The sequence below is a fragment of the Musa acuminata genome, chromosome BXJ3-8 (genome assembly GCF_036884655.1).
Source record: "Musa acuminata AAA Group cultivar baxijiao chromosome BXJ3-8, Cavendish_Baxijiao_AAA, whole genome shotgun sequence".
Classification (NCBI taxonomy): domain Eukaryota; kingdom Viridiplantae; phylum Streptophyta; class Magnoliopsida; order Zingiberales; family Musaceae; genus Musa; species Musa acuminata.
The window spans coordinates 40,676,627-40,695,802 of NC_088356.1; the positions used below are offsets into that span (position 1 = coordinate 40,676,627).

Sequence of the window (19,176 nt, forward strand, 5' to 3'; positions counted from 1 at the left end):
GGCTAACAGCCCACATTCAACCCAAGGTGGGCTTTATCAGCCCACAGCTCACCCCTTCTTAACCTAACCCTAATTCATATTAACGAGGGGTGTGGTAGCTACGAAAATAAGCATAAAAGAGCAACAACAAGGGCAGCATAGCACATCTTGGGAACAACAAAAAGGAGGAGAAAAAGATAGAAATCCAAGAAGAAAGAAAGGAAAAAAAAACAAGGACAACGCAGAGAGACTGTTCTCAATCATCTAACAGTGTTTTCATCTCAGGTTAGATCAAATCATAGTAGATTCTTACTATGATTACTTAGGAAGAATTTAGATATTGTGCACAGTGACGTGATCTTTGTATCTCAATTATTCTCTTGTGATTGTTGCTAGGGTTTTAGGTAAGAGATTGAGATTTGTATATTCATTATTTTTATAGTGAATTATCTCTAGTTTATCCAATGATTTTTTACTCTTCATGATTTTCCACATATATCTTGGTATTTTATTCGATTGTGATTTCATTTAATTCTATTATATGAACTTCTAATACTTGTTCATATAAAAAAAAAAAAATTTATTTCAGTTTATATCCTCACATGTGTCCAGCATATGTAATCCATTGTATTGTATCGTGGAAAATGGTTTGCATGCAACACTTCTACTGCAACAAGAAAGATATTCATGTTTCAGCTTCCGGTAAAAGGCTTGCCTGGCAACGACTCTCCACTAGAAAATGAACTTTCATGTGACTGTCAGAGGGTGGTTTTTACTTTTTGACGCATTTCATCTATTGCAGACACTGCTATGTGTATGTCAGTGGGCAGGGCATTACCATACAAATATAGAATCATTATTGACTCGTATGCCATATATGTAGAGTCCTTGAAGACTTTTTATCTCATGCAGCTCCTCATGGGAAGTTGGAGATCAGCCACCATTTTTACTAGCAGTAAAAGAAACATGCAGCCACCAGCAAGGAGAAATGTACAGAGGAAAACTACAGAATGAGAGAGAATGGTTGGAGATGATGATCCTATTACTCGGTGGCCACGGCTAAGGACATGTCACTGTTTCCGGGAGATGTTGCTTTTCTACAAGCTGGGATATATAAGATGCCAATCCCATCTCATCCCATCACATCTGGCCAGCCCATAGGGAGCCCCAGCAACCCCTTCCTTTGTTTGGGGAATTGGGAGCATCTCCTTCACTTTTTTGCCCCCTCCCTCGTCTTTCACTTCCACCTAAATGTTTGATTGAGGGCAGCTCCGGTGGCCACCGCTTGCAGTGCATTTTGAAGCAGTACTGCACAAAACAGTGACTGCAGCCAAAATCATTCAATCCACCCATCTTTCCATTTTGAAGGAAAGATTCAAAGCACGAAACAAGAACAGGGGGGGTGGGGGGGGGTTTGCAGTACATGTTCTTGGACCTGCGAAAGGCACACAGCCATGCACAAACATAACCCATGAACAGTGTCTGAATCCCAAATAATTCAATCCAGTGCAAGCCAATCCATCCACCTCCCCATCCCCAGCAGCAACGCAAGTGATGGTGGAATCAAATCAAGGCAAGAACACAACAAGGAGAAGATGACATGCATCCACTTGAATACCCATCCTCCGACCGGCCCGGTCCGACCGGTTCCGACAGTCCATGCGTGTGGTCCGAAGACTTCGCAGTTCGTAGGTTCCCTGTCGGCCCCCCACCCTCGCCTGCCTCGCACGTGACCGATGGAATCTATCTCCCCTCACCGCCCCTATCGTCACCTCGCATCTTTATTCACCGACCTGTGGTTATCACTCCTCCGGATTAAGCTTCATGCTTAAAGTAAATAAAGGAGGCAGTGAGTGGAACCTTTGATGGCAACTACACGGGAGGGAGAAGGCTTGAAGAAAGCCCCAAGCAAGCTGAAGAAGACGCCACCCTGCCCTCTAATCTCTTCTTGCTTGTCTCTTTCGTGTATATATAACCTAAAAGAGGAGCAGTGAGGGTGTCTAGAAAGGAAGGGTGGGTTTGGGAGATGCAGCAGCACCTCATGCAGATGCAGCAGCCCATGATGGCAGCCTATGCTTCCCCAAATCAAGTCACCACTGATATCATTCAGCAGGTGCGCCGTTGATCCCCTCTTCCTCAACCGAGTTTTCCTTTTCTCCCACTCCTTCAGTTTCTCCGCCCCGGTTCTGTGATACAGTGGTTGTTTATCTTGTTCTTGTTGCTTACGGTTAATGTGAGCTTTTGTCACAGTTAATATTGGTGAATGTTCTTTTCTTTCTGGTGGTGCATTTGGTACAGGCCACTGGTTTTGTTTCTTTGAGCTTAGGGTTCCTCGACGGTTTAGTGGAAAATGGGTATCTAGTCTTATTGGTTGTTTGGTTGAGCTCTTGCATTGTGATGCTCTTTAAAGAGTGTTTATTCTTTAACCTGCATGCGTTAATGTTTCACTGAGAAAATGGTATGTGGTAGTCTCGGATGCTTGATCAAGAATGTATGTTTTGGTGCATCTTTGATGGAGCTCTTGGTGTTTTGAGAACTTCTTGTGGTGAAATTATCTCTTCCTCTGCTCGATGGTTTTCTCTTCTTCTTTGTTGCTCGGCTAAGCATTCTTGTTCTGATGCATCTCAATCTTGAAGCTATTTCTAGGCTAGTAAATGGTGTTCTAATGATCTTTCGGCAGAGGAGTTTCTTGTATTTCCTGTTCCGGCTTCTTGGCATAGTGTTTGGATGGGTTGCTTGTGCTTTTCGGGTGACTTCTATGCAGGGTCCGTTGACGATTCATTGGTTGGTGGATTTTATCAAATATTTTTGGTCATTTAGAATTTCTAGCTGGTTGTTGCTATTTGTGCACAATGATGGTGGTTTTTTTCGTTAAGAGAGGCCTTGGATTGCTCTGTTAGAGAAGAATAATGTACAAATTTGTGTTAGATCTTTGGAAGTTGGCTTGTAGTAGTTCTTTAGTGGGAAAATGGGTTTCATTCTTTGGTCCTACAACATATATTCTTGAGTTTTGGTGCTTTTGCCTGGTTGCCTTTTAGTCCCCTTTCAAACTAGAGGAAAAAGGACGACAGCCAGATGGTGGATCAGATTAAATATCAGTTGACTAGTTTAAAGAAGATCTCATAAATATTGTTGATTGTCTTTTAGATCACCACTCTCTGCTCTATAGAATAAGTTGAAGAAATTATTTTGCCAATGTACTGCCATATATCTTGTTCTGTTAGTTATATTTTTCTTTATATGTGCAATCACGAAGTCTAAGTTTTATTCTTATGGTAAGGAATTTTATTAATAGGGATGAGCAAGATGATGGCAATTAAGATGTATATAACATCCCATAGAATAATTTGACTTGTAGCCACACCATTATCACAAAGTTTTATCTTCCATGATTTATAATGGATATCAATATCCATATGTTCATTTATCATGGTCAAATGAATGAACCTACCACCCAGACACATTGTTGAAATGTAATGCATAAATGCATGTCTTGAGCTTTACATAGCCATCAGGCAACAAATTATGGTGTATAATTATAGTAAAATGTAAATAATTATATCGTATCGGCATATCTATCATGGATGTGTATATATCATGCTTGAAAAGTATAATGTAAGGCTGCATAAATGGACTTTCCCCAGATGTATCTTATTACATTGTACAATCACATGCTTGTATGCTTATACACAATGTTTTCTATACAATTTTAAACGATTGTTTAATTATCTGCAATGCATATATGTCCCTACCATAATTTAATTTATCTAACTCAAGCAACTTTTCTTATTATCAATGCTTAACAAGCCATGCTTATGACAACTCAAGATAGCTCAATGACAAAAGAAGGCCTCGGACTGTACAGTTTGCTGTTGAATTTGTGGTATGAAATGGCATCTAAATCTTGATTTTCTATTTGCCTCTTTGTTCTGCAGTATTTGGATGAGAATAAGCAGTTGATTTTGGCTATTCTGGACAATCAAAATGCAGGCAAAGCTGACGAATGTGCTGAGTAAGTCCAAAACCTTGGTAATATGCAACAGAGATGTTCACTGTGATACATGTAAAATACAATCATATGATTCAGATCAATACTTACATCCCTTGGGTATGACATGGACAGAGGTGTGAATGCCACCGAAAATTATGAAACGGTCATATGGTTCTTGTGATGTTCCATTTTATGCTTAGTTACTTTCTTTTCATGATGAATTAAATACTTCTAAAGTTCTATTAATTTATGGTTCATTTGCAGTAGCTACAAACAAAGGTGCATTTTGCTATTATTTTTCTTATTATTAAGATTACAGTGTCATACATTTATACAACAACAACAAAAAAAAAAGCTATCAAGTAGTAGTCATAATATGGAGCTCAAGGAGTATTATAAGGTCTTTTTACAAATTTCATTTTTTTCTCAATCGATAGACATTTTCTAGTATATATTTCCGGTGATGTCTTCATTTTATATGGTTTAATTTATCGTACGTCAAATCTTGGTCCTCTGTACTGATCTCGAATTCTCAATCTCATTTATTTTCTGAATGGGGGATCCTAATCCTCTTTATAAACTTTCTTTGTATTCATTTTATATAAAACTTGTTAAATTTTCATAACGTAAATCTATTCCTTATAGATTTGAGAAAAAAATTATTATGTGCACATATGTAAATCATATTCTGAGAACTGTTGTACTCCTTATTCTACTACAGGAATCAAGCTAAGCTTCAAAGAAATCTCATGTATCTTGCTGCCATTGCAGACAGCCAACAACAAGTTCCTACCCTTGCTCAAGTACGCATCATCACCAACATGTTATTCCTAAATTCTTCTTTCCAGCCTACTGTGTTTTCATGAAAATGTTTTCATGAAAATAAGAAACATGGTAATCTTTGATCAGATTGTTGGTATTATGTGAATTGTTTGATGTGTTAGGATCATCTCTTGGTTTTCCACAAGCAAGAGTCATGATTCTCTAGTGTATATTTTCTCAATTCTTAATTAATCAATTTGTTTATCCACTAAACTTGAGAGATAAAAATCCAAAATAATCCACCTCTAGGATTTGATATTCTCGGATTCACTTTTGATCCTCATATATTTCTTTGAAATTGACCAACTCAGTTGATAGTTGCCATTCAGAACAAGAGAGTTGGTTGAATTGAATTTTTTTGATCCTGATACTTTGCTATTTGCACTTACATAAGCTAAGCACTGAGTATATGTCAGCATAGGTTCAGCAATAGCAAGTTCCACATGTGTACTGATATGGTCTTAGTGGGCGGTGGCATAAGCAACCCTTGCCTTGCCACACTCAGTTGAACCATATCAATGTTCTCTTTGTTTTACCATTCCCAGATGATTTTTCTTCCTGGCCTTTTTGGTTTAAACTACAAAACCACGTAATAGCAATTAATGGCATCAATTTTGATTTTATTTATTTCACAAAACTGTTATTTGTTTCTAGAATAAGCCGTGTTGTATACACTGTATAACTTTGATGAACTCTTTTCGGTGTAAAAATGCAATAAATAGAGATTTTGTCAAAGAGAGGCCATTAAACTTCACCGGAAAATTTATCACTTCCCTAAATTTTTTTTTTTCATCCCTGTTGGAACAAATAATCATGCATCATGAGATGCATGGAAGCACAAACTGAAAGAAAAAGTCATTGCATTAAGGCTTTTTTTTTTTCAAAAAATAATGCAAATTATCATTTTTTTTTTTGTGTGTGTTCAGTATCATTCATCACCTTTCGGTTCATATTAGTGTACACAAAACAAAGTTAATTTGTGATTTGCTATGTATCTGAATGTGCAAAGCAAAATATGGTGAGAGGCTGCATGAGGGAAGTCAAATATCAAGTTTCTCCAATTACAGGGAGTTGTTAAGACAAAATATTGATTGGGTCTTGAAATGATAGGGAGTACCATTTCAAACAAGCCACAGGATCACCAAAATCTTTTGTCATGTAATTACCTCCTCCAAGTCCTTTTACCTTGTTCTTCCCCTTCTTTTCTCTGACATTGCTGCAAAGCCAAACATCAAATTTCTTTGTGTGAAGAGAATCGGTTATGAACATTAACAGTTGAGTTGATGGAAAGATTACTTGCAAGACCAGTGAGACAAAACAAGCACTACTAGTATTCCATCCAGACGACATTTATTCAAAAGGAGGAAAAATAATCTATAAAGTAAAATAAGTTAGCAGTGGTTTAAAATTGAAAGTTGAAGCTTTAGCCTTAGTGTCTCCTTCACAAAGGTGAAAATTTTGAAGTTTTGCATCCCCTTCTTGTTTTGAGCTGCATGTCATAGGATATCAGGTTAAGATGATTAGAACTTGATTAGAACCATTCCATGAAGTTCCTAAGTTACATACCTCACCATGTTTATTTTCTGTCTACAGTTTCCTCCCAATACTGTTATGCAATCAGGCCCTCGTTATGTTCAATACCAGCAAGCCCAGCAGATGACTCCTCCTCAGTCGCTTCTGGCGGCTCGATCCTCCATGCTGTACGCACAGTCACCAATGTCCTCTCTGCAGCACCAAGCAGCACTGCACAGTCAGCTCGGAGTGAGCTCCGGAGGGAACACCGGCTTCAACATGCTTCATGGCGAGGCCAGCGTCGGAGGCAATACGGCACTAGCAGCTGGAGTATACTCCGACTTCGGTGGCCGCAGTACCAATTCAGCGAAGCAGGAAGCAGGGAATGCAGTGTCCACCGAAGCCCGTGGAGGCAACTCGGGACGGCAAAATGGAGATGGCACAGAGCCTCCTTACTTGAAGGGCTCATCAGAGGAGGAAGGGAACTAGGAATCAGCTTGTGCCGATGTCAGTCATCATCTTAAGCTAGGTAGAAGGTTGAAGATGACTGAAAACTTTCATGTTGGAACTCTTTTTTTTTTTTTATCGTGTGGATGATTGTACCAGCCGGCATTGACTATGATGAGGTGTAGTATATTGTATCAGATCTTCCTGTTAGTCTCGTTAGACATATAATTAGTATGGTATGGAAGCTTTGTAGATGTATGGTTGAATAGTTTGTATTGATTCTACTGAAGTGTTTGTGCTGGCCATGTCAAACCTTCTTGCTTGGATGGTAATCTGCAGTAGTGTCATGAATACTAGACTCGAATGATCCAACTTGAGATAAATTGATGAGCTGTTTCATTTGCTGCAATCTGGAAGCAGCAGTTTTCTTCACTTGTGTGCAGTATCTATATTGATTTCTGCCACAGCAATTCATTTGAAGATTTTAATTGACAGTCCCTTTTCACTATTTATAATTTTATTTTATATTCTTGAGATATTTCTCTGTAAATTTTCAACTCCTTCTGTGTTTCTTATCTTTTTTTTTCATTTTTTTGTTTTTTTTTTAATCATAAATGACGGAAAAAAATAGATAATCAAATGAGATGATCTAAATATCGAAGAGGAAGAGATGAGAAATAACTTTTTTAGATCGATTTAACTTTTTTATAATTTAAGACTAAGTTTGGAAGATGATATTAATAATCGAGAGATTATATTTAATAAAATTATATTTTATTATTAAGTAATTCTATGAAGTAACAATAACAATCTTTTATCTCTTTATTTGCCTACCGACAAATATGATATAAAACTGCATGCAATGCAATGTTTTTAAGAAAATAAAAATATAATCAAATTGAAAATAATATATAATATTCAAGTAATATCCCAAAATATCTTAAGATTTATTTTTCTATTTAATCATCTTCATAATAAAAAAAGAATTAAATATTAATTGAAAATACCTTTTATATGGAAGTGGAATACATTTTCCAAATTGTTTAATTGGTGAATCAAATGGATCGAGAATAATCCGTGTATGATATCAGAATCATCTTAGGATGGAAGGAAAAAGGATGAACAAAAGAGAAAATAAAATAAAATAAAATAAATGAAAATGAAATTAATAATTAATAAGAAGTAGGAGGGCAGCACAGCAAATGCAGGTGGAGCCCTAACCAAATCGGGAGGGCAACCATGTAATATTGCTTGAAATATCGAGCCGGTGGCTCTCCATGTTGACCTAAATGCCCCCTTCCTTAGTCGGCCCCGCAGCCATCTCTTTCCATCGCCACCCCTCCTCGCCTCTGCCCTTTTGCGCTCTCCCCCACCCGTGCCCTCCCCTTCTTCCCTTCTTCGCCCTCTGCATCCCTCTGCCCTTCCTTCGAATCCCTCCCCTTCCCTCCCGATTCCCGCCCTCCTCCAACGTTCGCCTCTCGTTCCTCCCCGAAAGGAGCCACTCTTCCCTTCTGCCTTGTGAACGAAATCTCGAACCCTAGCTGTTCGTCGTCTTCTTGACTCGTCTACTGCGTCTCGTCCCCTTAAAGCTCGGATCTTGGCGGCGCTCTCCTGAGGCAGGCACCGTGGTTGAGGTATTCTTATTGGTCTTGAATCTTTGGCTCTGTTGCGGGAAACAAAGATTGGATTTTTATTCTTTTTATGGCTCTGGTTTTGGTTTCGATTCGAGCGCTTGTGACTCGGCCATAGGTTGTGATGTTTCTTTGGTGCCTTTCTTGTTGTTGCAAACGAATGCTTGGAGGATAATAATTGTTTCAGTTCTCATCTTTTATCTTTGATGTCTACTATGTTTCTTCCAGGTTTTTGGATTTTTAGAAGCTGTTGACAGATTTGAGAAATTTCTTCTCTCTTTCGCCAGATTTGGACTAGATGGCCGACCAAGATTTGGTTCTTGGAAACCCTGGCTTAGCCCTCGGCCAGAGCCATGACCTAGTTATCAGCGAGGACCACGGTTTAGGCCTTGGGCAGAGGCATGGGCTCGTTCTTGGGCACCCTCATGACCATGACCTCGGTTTAGGCCAAGCTCACAGTCATGATCTCATGCTCGGGCATTCACATGAGAGCCAACTGGTTTTGGGGCACCACCACCATCATCATGACCACGGCCATGATGACGGCGAGGAGCTGGCTTTAGGGCATAGCCATGACCCCGACCAAGACGCCCTCGCTGCACAAAATCATGACTTGGGTCTCTCGGACAACCATGAATTGGCTCTTGCTGATACCCATGATCTTGGTGTCGACCATAACCTGGACCAGCTTTCCGTTGATCAGGAGCAGAATCTCGCCCTTGGATTGACACAAGAGATGTTGCAGGGTCAGCTAGTAGTCCCTCAGGTATTGCAGGCTCGTGCAGTGATCGTGAATCCAGACCACCAGCTCTCTGTAGGCCAGGAGTTTGGCGATGTCAAGAGCTGCCGCCGGGCTATACGTGATGCAGCCATCGCATGCCACTTTGAGATCCAAACTGTGAAGTCAGATAAGACACGCTTTACAGCAAAGTGTTCTGTTGAGGGTTGCCCATGGCGCATTCATGCAGCGAAGCTCCCTGGGGTACCAAATTTCACTATCAGGACCATCCATGAGACTCATACATGCAATGGAATCAACCATCTTGGGCATCAGCAGGCATCAGTTGAGTGGGTCGCCAACTCTGTCGAGGAAAGGCTCCGAGAGAATCCACACTACAAACCTAAGGAGATACTGGAAGAAATCCACCGCATGCACGGAATAACTTTGTCTTACAAGCAGGCCTGGAGAGGAAAGGAACGAATCATGGCTGCAGTTCGTGGGTCCTTTGAAGAAGGTTATCGCCTCTTACCACAGTACTGTGAACAAATTAAGAGGACGAACCCAGGAAGCATTGCATCTGTCTACAGAAATTATGATGATAATTGTTTTCAACGACTTTTCATTTCGTTCTATGCCTCAATATATGGTTTTGTAAATGCATGCCGACCATTGATCGGTCTCGATAAGACAGTCCTAAAGAGTAAATATCTGGGAACCTTACTGTTGGCTACTGGGTTTGATGGAGATGGTGCTCTATTTCCTCTAGCTTTTGGGGTTGTTGATGAGGCAAGCGATGAGAATTGGATATGGTTTTTGTCTGAACTGCATGCTTTGCTTGAGGCCAATACCGAGAACATGCCTAGGCTCACAATCTTGTCAGATAGGCAGAAGGGCATTGTAGATGGAGTGGACTTTAACTTCCCCACTGCCTTCCATGGGTTCTGCATGCACCACCTTAGCGAGAGTTTTCGCAAAGAGTTCAGCAATTCTGTGCTTGTTAATCTCCTCTGGGGAGCTGCCCATGCTCTCATAGCAATTGATTTTGAAGCCAAGATTTTGGAAATTGAAGAAATATCACCTGAGGCTGCCTTTTGGATTCGACGAATTCCACCACGTCTTTGGGCAACGTCCTACTTTGAGGGAACACGATTTGGACACCTTACAGCAAATATTGTTGAATCACTTAATAATTGGATACTTGAAGCTTCTGCGCTTCCAATAATCCAGATGATGGAGTACATTAGGCGGCAGTTGATGACTTGGTTCAATGAGCGACGTGAAGCTAGCATGCAGTGGACAACGATCCTTGTGCCATCAGCTGAACAACGAGTCTCGGATGCAATAGAACGGGCACGGGGCTATCAAGTTGGACGAGCAAACGAAGCAGAGTTTGAAGTTGTCTCCTCCCATGAAGGCAGCGTTATTGTGGATATTCGCAACCGGTGCTGCTATTGTCGTGGTTGGCAGCTCGATGGGTTGCCTTGTGCTCATGGTGTGGCTGCACTACTGTCATGCCGACAGAATGTTCATAGGTACACCGAGAGCTTCTTCACCGTGGCAAATTATAGGAAGACCTATTCGCAAACCATTCATCCGATCCCAGATAAGAGTCTTTGGAAAGAATCATCAGAATCAAATCAAAATGGTGAGAATCAGATTGCGATAGTTGTAAATCCACCCAAATCGCTGAGGCCTCCAGGAAGACCGAGAAAGAAGAGAGTGCGGCCAGAAGATCATGGTCGAGTTAAACGGATTGTGCACTGTAGCCGATGCAATCAAACAGGTCACTTCAGAACAACATGTGCAGCACCTGTGTAACAGTGGGCAGTCTGGTGGTCAGGGTCCTGTCGAAAGTTAAGTAAACTTGGAGTAGAGCTTATGAAGAGTTTATTCGGTTGTTTGCTTTGTCCTCTGATCTCTAGGAAATGCTCTTGGTTACATAATCTTAACTTGATGACATCAAGGGCAAAGCTGATGTACAGTGTAACGTAATCTTTGACCATGTTGGTTGACTGGTTATTTATTTTCTGAATATTTTCAGGCTACAATATCTTTTTAAATTCTCTTCAGTCTGCTGCTTGGATCAATTTATAAACATCTTGGCATTCACTGATCTATCAGCATGTTAACCATGCCACTCTTTTGTTAATATTGAAGATATAATATGTAAGTTGTTTTATATTTTTCTAATAGATGTACAGCTATGATCACTTTCTTTGGATTGCCCCACTTGATATCGTAGCCACATTACAGTAATGCATTCGGCAATTTTACTTCAAACGTAGCATATCATTTTGCCGTCTCTATCATCATGGCTTGTTTCATTTGCACTAATTTGTTGGACCTAATTGATGTTAATGTCATGCAAGAATGTCTCGATTTGCTGATGGAGTTAATAGCAATGAAGTCATCAAATTGAAGCGAACAAAAAAAAATTGATCATTAATAATCAGATGATGAGACTGGTAAACAAACAAATCTTTTCTCAGTTTGTCTGCCAGCATTGTGGTTAAAAAGTATTTCTATGTTTCCTTGAAATTTGGGATATCATTCGTGCATTATTGCTGGTTTAAGATGAGTATCAAAGAGTGAGATTACGTCGGAAGAAAAGTTGGTTCTTTTGTTCAAGCCATTATTGCACATGAGATGCAACAATCAATAGGACAATTGATGCTACAAACGCTAAAAGATCAAAACGGTTGTTGAAGGTGTCTGTCGATTACAAACTCCATGATCAAGAAATGTTTTACATAGAATTCATGGTTTTCACATAACAAAGTCAAATAAAATCCATTCAGTACCGAGCAACTGTGAGGTTGATACACACGTATACAAATAAGATACAGAATTTACAGCATCAAACATGGCACCGTCGGTGTCCAAAGTCCTCAAAAGCCACAGTCAATCAATAAACAAAAACATCAGCTCAGATCGATAGTACGAGGTCATTTTTGTGAGGTGAGACGTGAGAGGTAAGCTTCCAAGAGCATGTAAAAGCACACCTCACATCCCCACTCCAGCAAGAGGCTTGGACTTGAGCCCTTCTTTGCCTTTCATATTCTTGGAGCTGTTCTGCAACTTGTTTGTGGCTTCCATGTTGGTGCCCAAGCTATGACAATGAAACCGACCGCATACTCCATTGCAGTTATCTCCTTCAGGTGTGGTGGCTTCGCCGTGGCTCTTTCTTCGAGTGAGCTTGGGTGATTTAGGGCGTGTAGGAGGTACCTTTTTTGAAAGAAAATTACCTCAATTATATAGAATTCAGTGCAAAAGAGTAGTAATAAGCATTATCAAGAAAGCAATCAGCTATAAAGGAGTAACGATTAGAGAAGAAAAACTGGATAAAGTTAGTATCAGTATAATATAATGATGCAACAACATGAAAGATGCTTTATGTAATTAATACCATGCTAACTGGTTATCCCTTTGGAAAAAACAATCAAGTATAATATAATATAATATAATATAATATAATATAATATAATATAATATAGAGCAATAACCAAATTCAACCACATCCTTGATTTCTCTCTTGAAATTAAAACTTATACTTTCTTTTACCTCATGTTGATTCTTGTTTTCAAAGAATTATCTATCATATAAAATTATTAGTACTATGCAATAAGATTTGTCGTACCGCAACATACCGCTTGGTATGGGGCGATATGTATCGGTCCAATAGGAGACTGACAAGAACGGTACATTGGTATGTCCCCATGTATCATGTTTCGGTATGCTCGGTACGGCTCGGTACATATTGTACCGACAACTGATCGATACACCGTATAGACCGATAAGGCAAACCATGCTATACAATTTATTAAGACAAAATAGAGTAAGGACCAATGTAAAATATAACAATGCACACATTAAAGAAACAACAACATGAAGCATTGTGAGAACTGAGAACTATCTAATTATTGTAAATTAGATAAATAGCTTGGACAATTTTTTTACCACAGTTAAATCTGCAAATGAAATTATGCTTAAATGTTAATTTTAACATGCCAAAGCATCCAACTTTCAGCGTTAATAGCTCAAGATGTAAAATGAAAAAGACTCCTTGGTTCTTTCTGTACAGCTAGAAGGTTATACTTCCTAAGTAATGAAACAAATCCAAGTTGATTGCCAAAATATTTGCAGAACTCCAGCCACCAGCAAAATGAAAAGTATTATTTGAAGATCTTAACATTTAAGTAATATATGTGCTTTTATCATTTTTTAATTACTAAAAATATTTAAATACAAGTGAGTCCAAGCTTAAAGAACATACCTTCTTTAGTTCCACCTTAGGAGGAGGGCCCTCATGGTAGAAGCTAGGCATTGGGTTTGCCTTAAAAGTCAACCTCTTCCTAAATTCTTTCAGAGCTGCCTCTTGCTCTTCCTGGAAAACTTAGGAGAATTAAAACTCAACAGTCTTCAAGTCATGCATTTTCCATAAAAGAATGTTTATTAAACTTGTTCAATTTGGAATTTATTCATAAGCATGCCCTGATAGAGAATCATCTTAACTTTACAACATTATGAAGCATATTCTGGTTCTAAGTCAAGAATTTGATTGTATACGACATTTCAATTTCATTATTTTTTTTTTCTCAAACTTAAAAGTGTTCCACAACATATTTTCCTTCTTTTCTCTGGTCCATTAGACCCCCACTCTTGTGAGGCCTCTTCAAGATGACTTGCCAGCATGATCTTGTGTACAACTGTCGACTTCGTAACTCCCAATTATTTATCATGTTTGCAAAATGTGAGTAATATCTAATGTCTAATAAGCATGTTACAATCACCAAAATGATGCTGGATACTAATTACACAATGTAGTGAAAAATCAGCTGGCTCTCCTGCATCCAAAGATTAGAGCAAATTTTTTGTGCAATGCTGGAAAGAACAATCAAAGGAGACATCATGCGGTACTTGTGCTCATCTTGGAATGAGCATGACTAATATGCAGTCAATGAAATAAGGAGATAGAAGACAGTTAAAAAAGAAACCATGGTACTTACTCACTGCAAAGGAGTATGAATTTTAAGTCCTTTTCAATGTAAACAGTTGAAAGTCTATACAACATGGTGGGCATCCAAATAACATCAGTCTCCTACACATGGTTACCCTAGTAATAGTGTTATATTAAATAAAATTCAGCTTTGGCGTCTACTAGTTATTATGATCTGTTTTCACATGTCTAAGTTTTATGAAGCTTCCCTTTATGTTTGCAAGGTAACTAGCGAGATCTTAAGTTCTAACACATCCTGTAATAAACATACTCCACAGTGGACATAAGATAACTTCTCACGCACCATTACCGAGGAGATCAATAGACGCAAGAAAGCATACCCTTATTCTAGCTTCAGATTGGTTTTTCTCTGCTTCCAGAGCCTGGTGTTTCTGTTCCAACTTAGAATAGAACTAAACAAAAGAGAGGATAAAGGGAGCTTAGATTCAGTGGATTAAGATGATAAACAATCGAATTGCATTTAGCAGCTAGAGATAGTACCTCCTTCCGCCTTTCTGCACGCTCATTACATCTGAAAGTAGGGGCAGTTGCCACAGTTGTCCGGCCTCTCATAGTTCTTACAGACAGTGCAGTGCTATGAAATATTTAAGAAACTAATACAGGTCTTTAAAAGATAGACGTTGTCAGATATGAAACTAGAAAAAGGATACGAAGCAACAGAGTAAGAATCCTCATTGTCTGGATAAATTGTGTTGTCAGGTTGCAAAGGCTTGCTAGTCATGGGAGGTAAGTTACTCTGGAATACATTGCAAACAGTCACGATTAATTTCATGATCGACCAATCTTCAGGTTCTCAAAACAATTTAAAGAGAAAATAAAATGTTTTCAAGCATGTCACCACTTGTAAAAGTGATCACCACTTGTGGCCCTTCCAAAATTTTTTAAAGGTATGCACTGTGCACCATGAAAAGTTATTTTCTTAAATAAAATTGAAACCAAGTTTTTTGGCTTTGACAAGATTAGATATCACTACTTATGGTCCTTCCATAGTCATTTAAAAAGTATGCAATTTGCAACATGAAGTTAGGATGTTTGCTGACTGCATATCATCAGGTTTGTCTCCATTGCCAGTTACCTCAGAAATAAAAGCTCTATTTCCACCTGAAGCACGCTTTTCAGTTGCAAGAGAGAATGGTCGAGGAACAGTGTGGTGAGATTGTATATTTCCAGCATTAGCAGGCCTTGATGCTGCTGGCTTCTTCTGAACTAATGACTTCTGGGTCCTATGCCTCTTTTCTGCTGTATTCTGACCCAAACTTAAATTTCTAAGATGAGGCACTTCTTGTTCCTCATGAGAGTTCTCATCACCCTTTGTGTTGTTTATAGCTCTACCTGACTCAACAATTGCAAAAAGTTTGCTAGAAAGATCATTAGCTTGATCACAAACAACTAAATCTGATTTTCCACCCGTAGCCACTTTTATGATTTCCTTACCCATCAATCTGCAACAAAGTGACTTAATAGATCAAATTCCTGCAGAAGACGGCAACATAAGAAAGAAAGGAATTAGTATATATGCTGCCAATAAGCAATCATAAATAACATAGTTACCAATGTTTTAGTCACCATAGACTAGCCTCATCTTGCACAAATTAACCAATGACAAAGCTGACATGAACTTAGTAAAATGCTACCTATTTAAGGATTTGGACATTTGATGTGCAGCTATCTTAGCTACCTAGTGAACAGGGACTCCTTTATGATATTAAACAACGATAACAAGGTCGTAAGTTCCAACTATTTGAAATTGGCTACATAAATTCTTTTACTGTTAATAAAATTTATAAAAAATCATATGTTTAGTTAAGCTCAGAATACTTAAATCTTTATTTATAATTTCTATTAAAGTCTTTCTAGATCTTCTTTTATTTCTCTTTATACCACTAGCATTACTCATTTCAGCTCTTTTGACTATTGCATCCAAAGGTCTTCTAAATACATGTCCATACCATTTTAAATGATTTTCCTCATATTATCCTCTATTAAAACGATACCTAGTTATTCACAAATAAAAATATTTCTTTTCCTATCCTTCGTAGTAACTCCGAACATCTATCTTGACATTTTCATCTCGACAAGACAAACTTTTTGTATATGTGGTTTCTTAACTACCCAACACTTAGATCCATAAAGCTTTGGCCTCACAACTATCTTATAAAATTTTTCTTTTAATCTCAAAGGTATCCAATGATCACACAAGACTCCTGATGCCCCTCATCATTTTAATCATCCCATTTTTACTCTATGAATAATATCTTAATCGATTTCTCCATCTTATTGAATAATTTATCCAAGATATCTAAAGCTTTTACTTAAAGGGACTTCTTACCCATACAACCTAACTATATTCTCATGTTTATTCATAGAATCATTAAAATTACATTTTATATATTCGGTTTTAGTCCTACTTAATCTAAAACTCTTAGTTTCTAAGGTTTACCTTAATAGCTCAAGTTAATAATTAATTCCATTTAGGCTCTCATCAACTAAAACAATAACATCAGCAAACAACATATACCATGGAGGTCTATCATGTACTTGACTAGTAAATTCATCCATTATCAATGTGAAGTAGGAACTGAATGCGAATCCTTAATGTAATCCTATGCTAATAAGAAACTCACTAGACACGCTCCTTATAATTCTAACACTAGTAGCTACATCATCATACATATCTTTAATAACATCAATATAATTAGTAGATGCATCTTTATTTTCTTAAGCCCATCATAGTAAATCTCTAGGAACCCTATCATAGGAATCTCTAGGAACCGTAGGCCTTCTATAAGTCAATAAAAACCATATGTAAATCTTTCTTTTTCTCCTTATACTTTTTCATTAATTGTCTGAATAAATAAATAGCTTCTATGATTGATCTTCTAGGCATAAAACTAAATTGATTTTTGGATAAATATGTTTTAAACCTTATTCTATTTTAGATAACTCTTTTCCAAAGTCTCATAGTACAGCTCATGATTTTAATTCCTCTATAATTTGAATGTCATTCTTATTTTTATAAATTGGTACTAAAAAACTCTTTCTTCATGTAGCAAGCATCCTTTCGAATCTCCATTCATGAGGTATTAAAAAGTTCTTTATGATACTAAACAACTAAGTCAAAAAGAAACTAGAATTCTAGAAAGGTAGAACCTAACAGCTAAAATAAAGACTTTCATGGGGGTGAATGAACATGTTGCAGTTGCTTGTCTTAACCAATTTACTTCTTAGGACTTTGTTCGAAGGGGAAAAGCAAATCCATCTTCAATTCAAAAAAATAATATTTAGTGCACAAATTTTTGTTCAGTATTTTGGTTTCCTGGAATCTAAAACAAAATCAGAAATCATATTCTCTTCACCCCATACGTATAGGAGGGAAGAAAAATAGACCTGTAACAGAAAATGAATACTAATACATCATCCTATACCGCAAAGAAACAAAAAATGGTTTCAAACTTTAGACTGCTTGTATATTTTGCTGTATACAACCAGAAAATACAAATACCAAAGCAATTCATCGCTGTCTCCACCAATGAAAAATAACGCTCTTCAGACAGAAATAATCAATAATCCAAGAGACTTTATCAGATTATGGAAGCAAGATGTTAGTTTACACCAACCTGCAAACGCCACAAAAGATAAGATGACAGTCTAGGTTCAAATTCTTTCCCTGACAATTATCAGGAAAAACTGATGCAGGCAAGTCGATCCCAGGAGCAAAAACTTGAACAAAGAATTAAGGTTTAGATACGGATTCTGTAGGACGCAAATTTTGTGTGACATTTAAAAGATCTCAGTTCTGAAGCATTCAATGGAAGAATACAGTTTTGTCACGGCAACAAACTAATGTCACCTTAAGAAGACGCCTTTCCCAAATCTTTCTTTTCTTCCGTGTCACTTTCCTGCCCTGTACTTTAGAAAAAGATTAGGTATTTCTTTTTCTACATTGGTTCTTTCATGGAAAAACCAGACCAATCAGAGAATATGACAATTTGACAATCAATCGAGGTACTTTTGATGTTCGCCACTGAACTTCTTAAAGAGAAAACTTGGCAGCTATCAACAAGCAACTAGCATCAGCAATGGTGAACAACATTATCGGAAGTACTGACTCGGAGGGCAATAAAGTTAACCCAAACCAATTCAAACCGAGAGGAAGAGATAAACGAGAGAGGAATCAGACGAAAGAAAGACATCTGCACTTACCTGCTTAGACCTAAAAAATCAATTTTTAATGAAGGCAGGATCAATAGAATATTAAAGCCGGAGAAGTGGAAGGAAAAGAAAACATTATCTTCAACTATGTAGAACACGAAGTCAAAAGATTGCATCAAAACCATGCGGCAGCAACATTCCCGAACAAATCCTTGCGCACATTCTCAAAATGCCGATTCAGGAGGGATCAGAAAAGCTCTGATCGAGAAGAAATTAGCAAAAGATTCGTACACAGAAGAGACGATCCCAAACGTAAACCGATCGTCCCCTCGAGATCAAGCAGGAACCGAGATTGAACCGCTCGAGCATTCGATTCGGAACAAGAAACGTGTCAAGAATCTAAACAGGATAGAATGAAAAGGAAGGGATCAATGCCTTGAAGTCTCGCCTTCGTTTATTCCTCCCGGGATCCTTCTCTTCCCTCCTCTACCTCCTCGTCCGCCGCCGTCGCCGCCCTCGTCTCCTCTCGGTGACGACACCGAGCTCTGTTAAGCTAATTTATACGGACTCGATTTCTTGACGCCGTCAACTAACGGCAGGCAATCCATCTCTTGCGAGGTGTGCGTTCGAGTTCTTCGCAGGTAATGCGGGGCCTTCGTGTCATATTAGGTGGCAATGATCACCGGTGACGGGACACCAGAATAACCCGACGAAGGAACTAATCCGCTTAATAATGCTTTCTGTCCTTCTTCATTCGAACCCCATCAGCCACCTCCCATACGATTTCGCCCCGCTGTTCGTCTCCAATCACGGAGGGGGTAAACAATGGGTACAAATAAAAAGCCGTTTCGTAAACTTCGATTAAATAACGAAAATGCCACCGATTATATAACGGGAACCCTTA

At 38.4% G+C, this 19,176-nt stretch overlaps 3 protein-coding genes across 9 annotated transcripts; 2 read left to right on the plus strand and 1 right to left on the minus strand.

Annotated features, from left to right (window-relative positions):
- Positions 1-1,846: 1,846 nt before the first annotated feature.
- LOC135644515 (GRF-interacting factor 1-like) lies at positions 1,847-7,040 on the plus strand. Its single transcript, XM_065162151.1, has 4 exons — positions 1,847-2,092; positions 3,915-3,991; positions 4,692-4,773; positions 6,386-7,040. Exons 1-4 carry the CDS (start codon positions 2,006-2,008, stop codon positions 6,791-6,793), a joined length of 654 nt encoding a protein of 217 aa, XP_065018223.1. The 5' UTR covers positions 1,847-2,005; the 3' UTR covers positions 6,794-7,040.
- Positions 7,041-8,105: 1,065 nt separating this feature from the next.
- On the plus strand, positions 8,106-11,163 carry LOC135644048 (uncharacterized). 2 transcript variants are annotated; one of them, XM_065161436.1, is made up of 2 exons: positions 8,106-8,385; positions 8,670-11,163. In XM_065161436.1, the coding sequence occupies exon 2, from the start codon at positions 8,681-8,683 to the stop codon at positions 10,919-10,921; it is 2,241 nt and encodes a 746-aa protein (XP_065017508.1). In that variant the 5' UTR covers positions 8,106-8,385; positions 8,670-8,680; the 3' UTR covers positions 10,922-11,163. The 2 variants fall into 2 exon arrangements, with proteins under 2 accessions (XP_065017508.1, XP_065017507.1); XM_065161435.1 differs by having other exon boundaries at positions 8,107-8,385; positions 8,611-11,163.
- Positions 11,164-11,802: 639 nt separating this feature from the next.
- On the minus strand, positions 11,803-18,876 carry LOC135644621 (protein WVD2-like 3). 6 transcript variants are annotated; one of them, XM_065162362.1, is made up of 8 exons: positions 18,721-18,871; positions 15,555-15,593; positions 15,196-15,452; positions 14,771-14,856; positions 14,601-14,694; positions 14,441-14,512; positions 13,377-13,487; positions 11,803-12,328 (listed from the first exon to the last, which is right to left on the minus strand). In XM_065162362.1, exons 2-8 carry the CDS (start codon positions 15,556-15,558, stop codon positions 12,107-12,109), a joined length of 846 nt encoding a protein of 281 aa, XP_065018434.1. In that variant the 5' UTR covers positions 15,559-15,593; positions 18,721-18,871; the 3' UTR covers positions 11,803-12,106. The 6 variants fall into 6 exon arrangements, with proteins under 6 accessions (XP_065018434.1, XP_065018432.1, XP_065018431.1 ...); XM_065162360.1 differs by having other exon boundaries at positions 18,708-18,871; XM_065162359.1 differs by lacking the exon at positions 18,721-18,871 and adding an exon at positions 17,738-17,937.
- Positions 18,877-19,176: the final 300 nt, after the last annotated feature.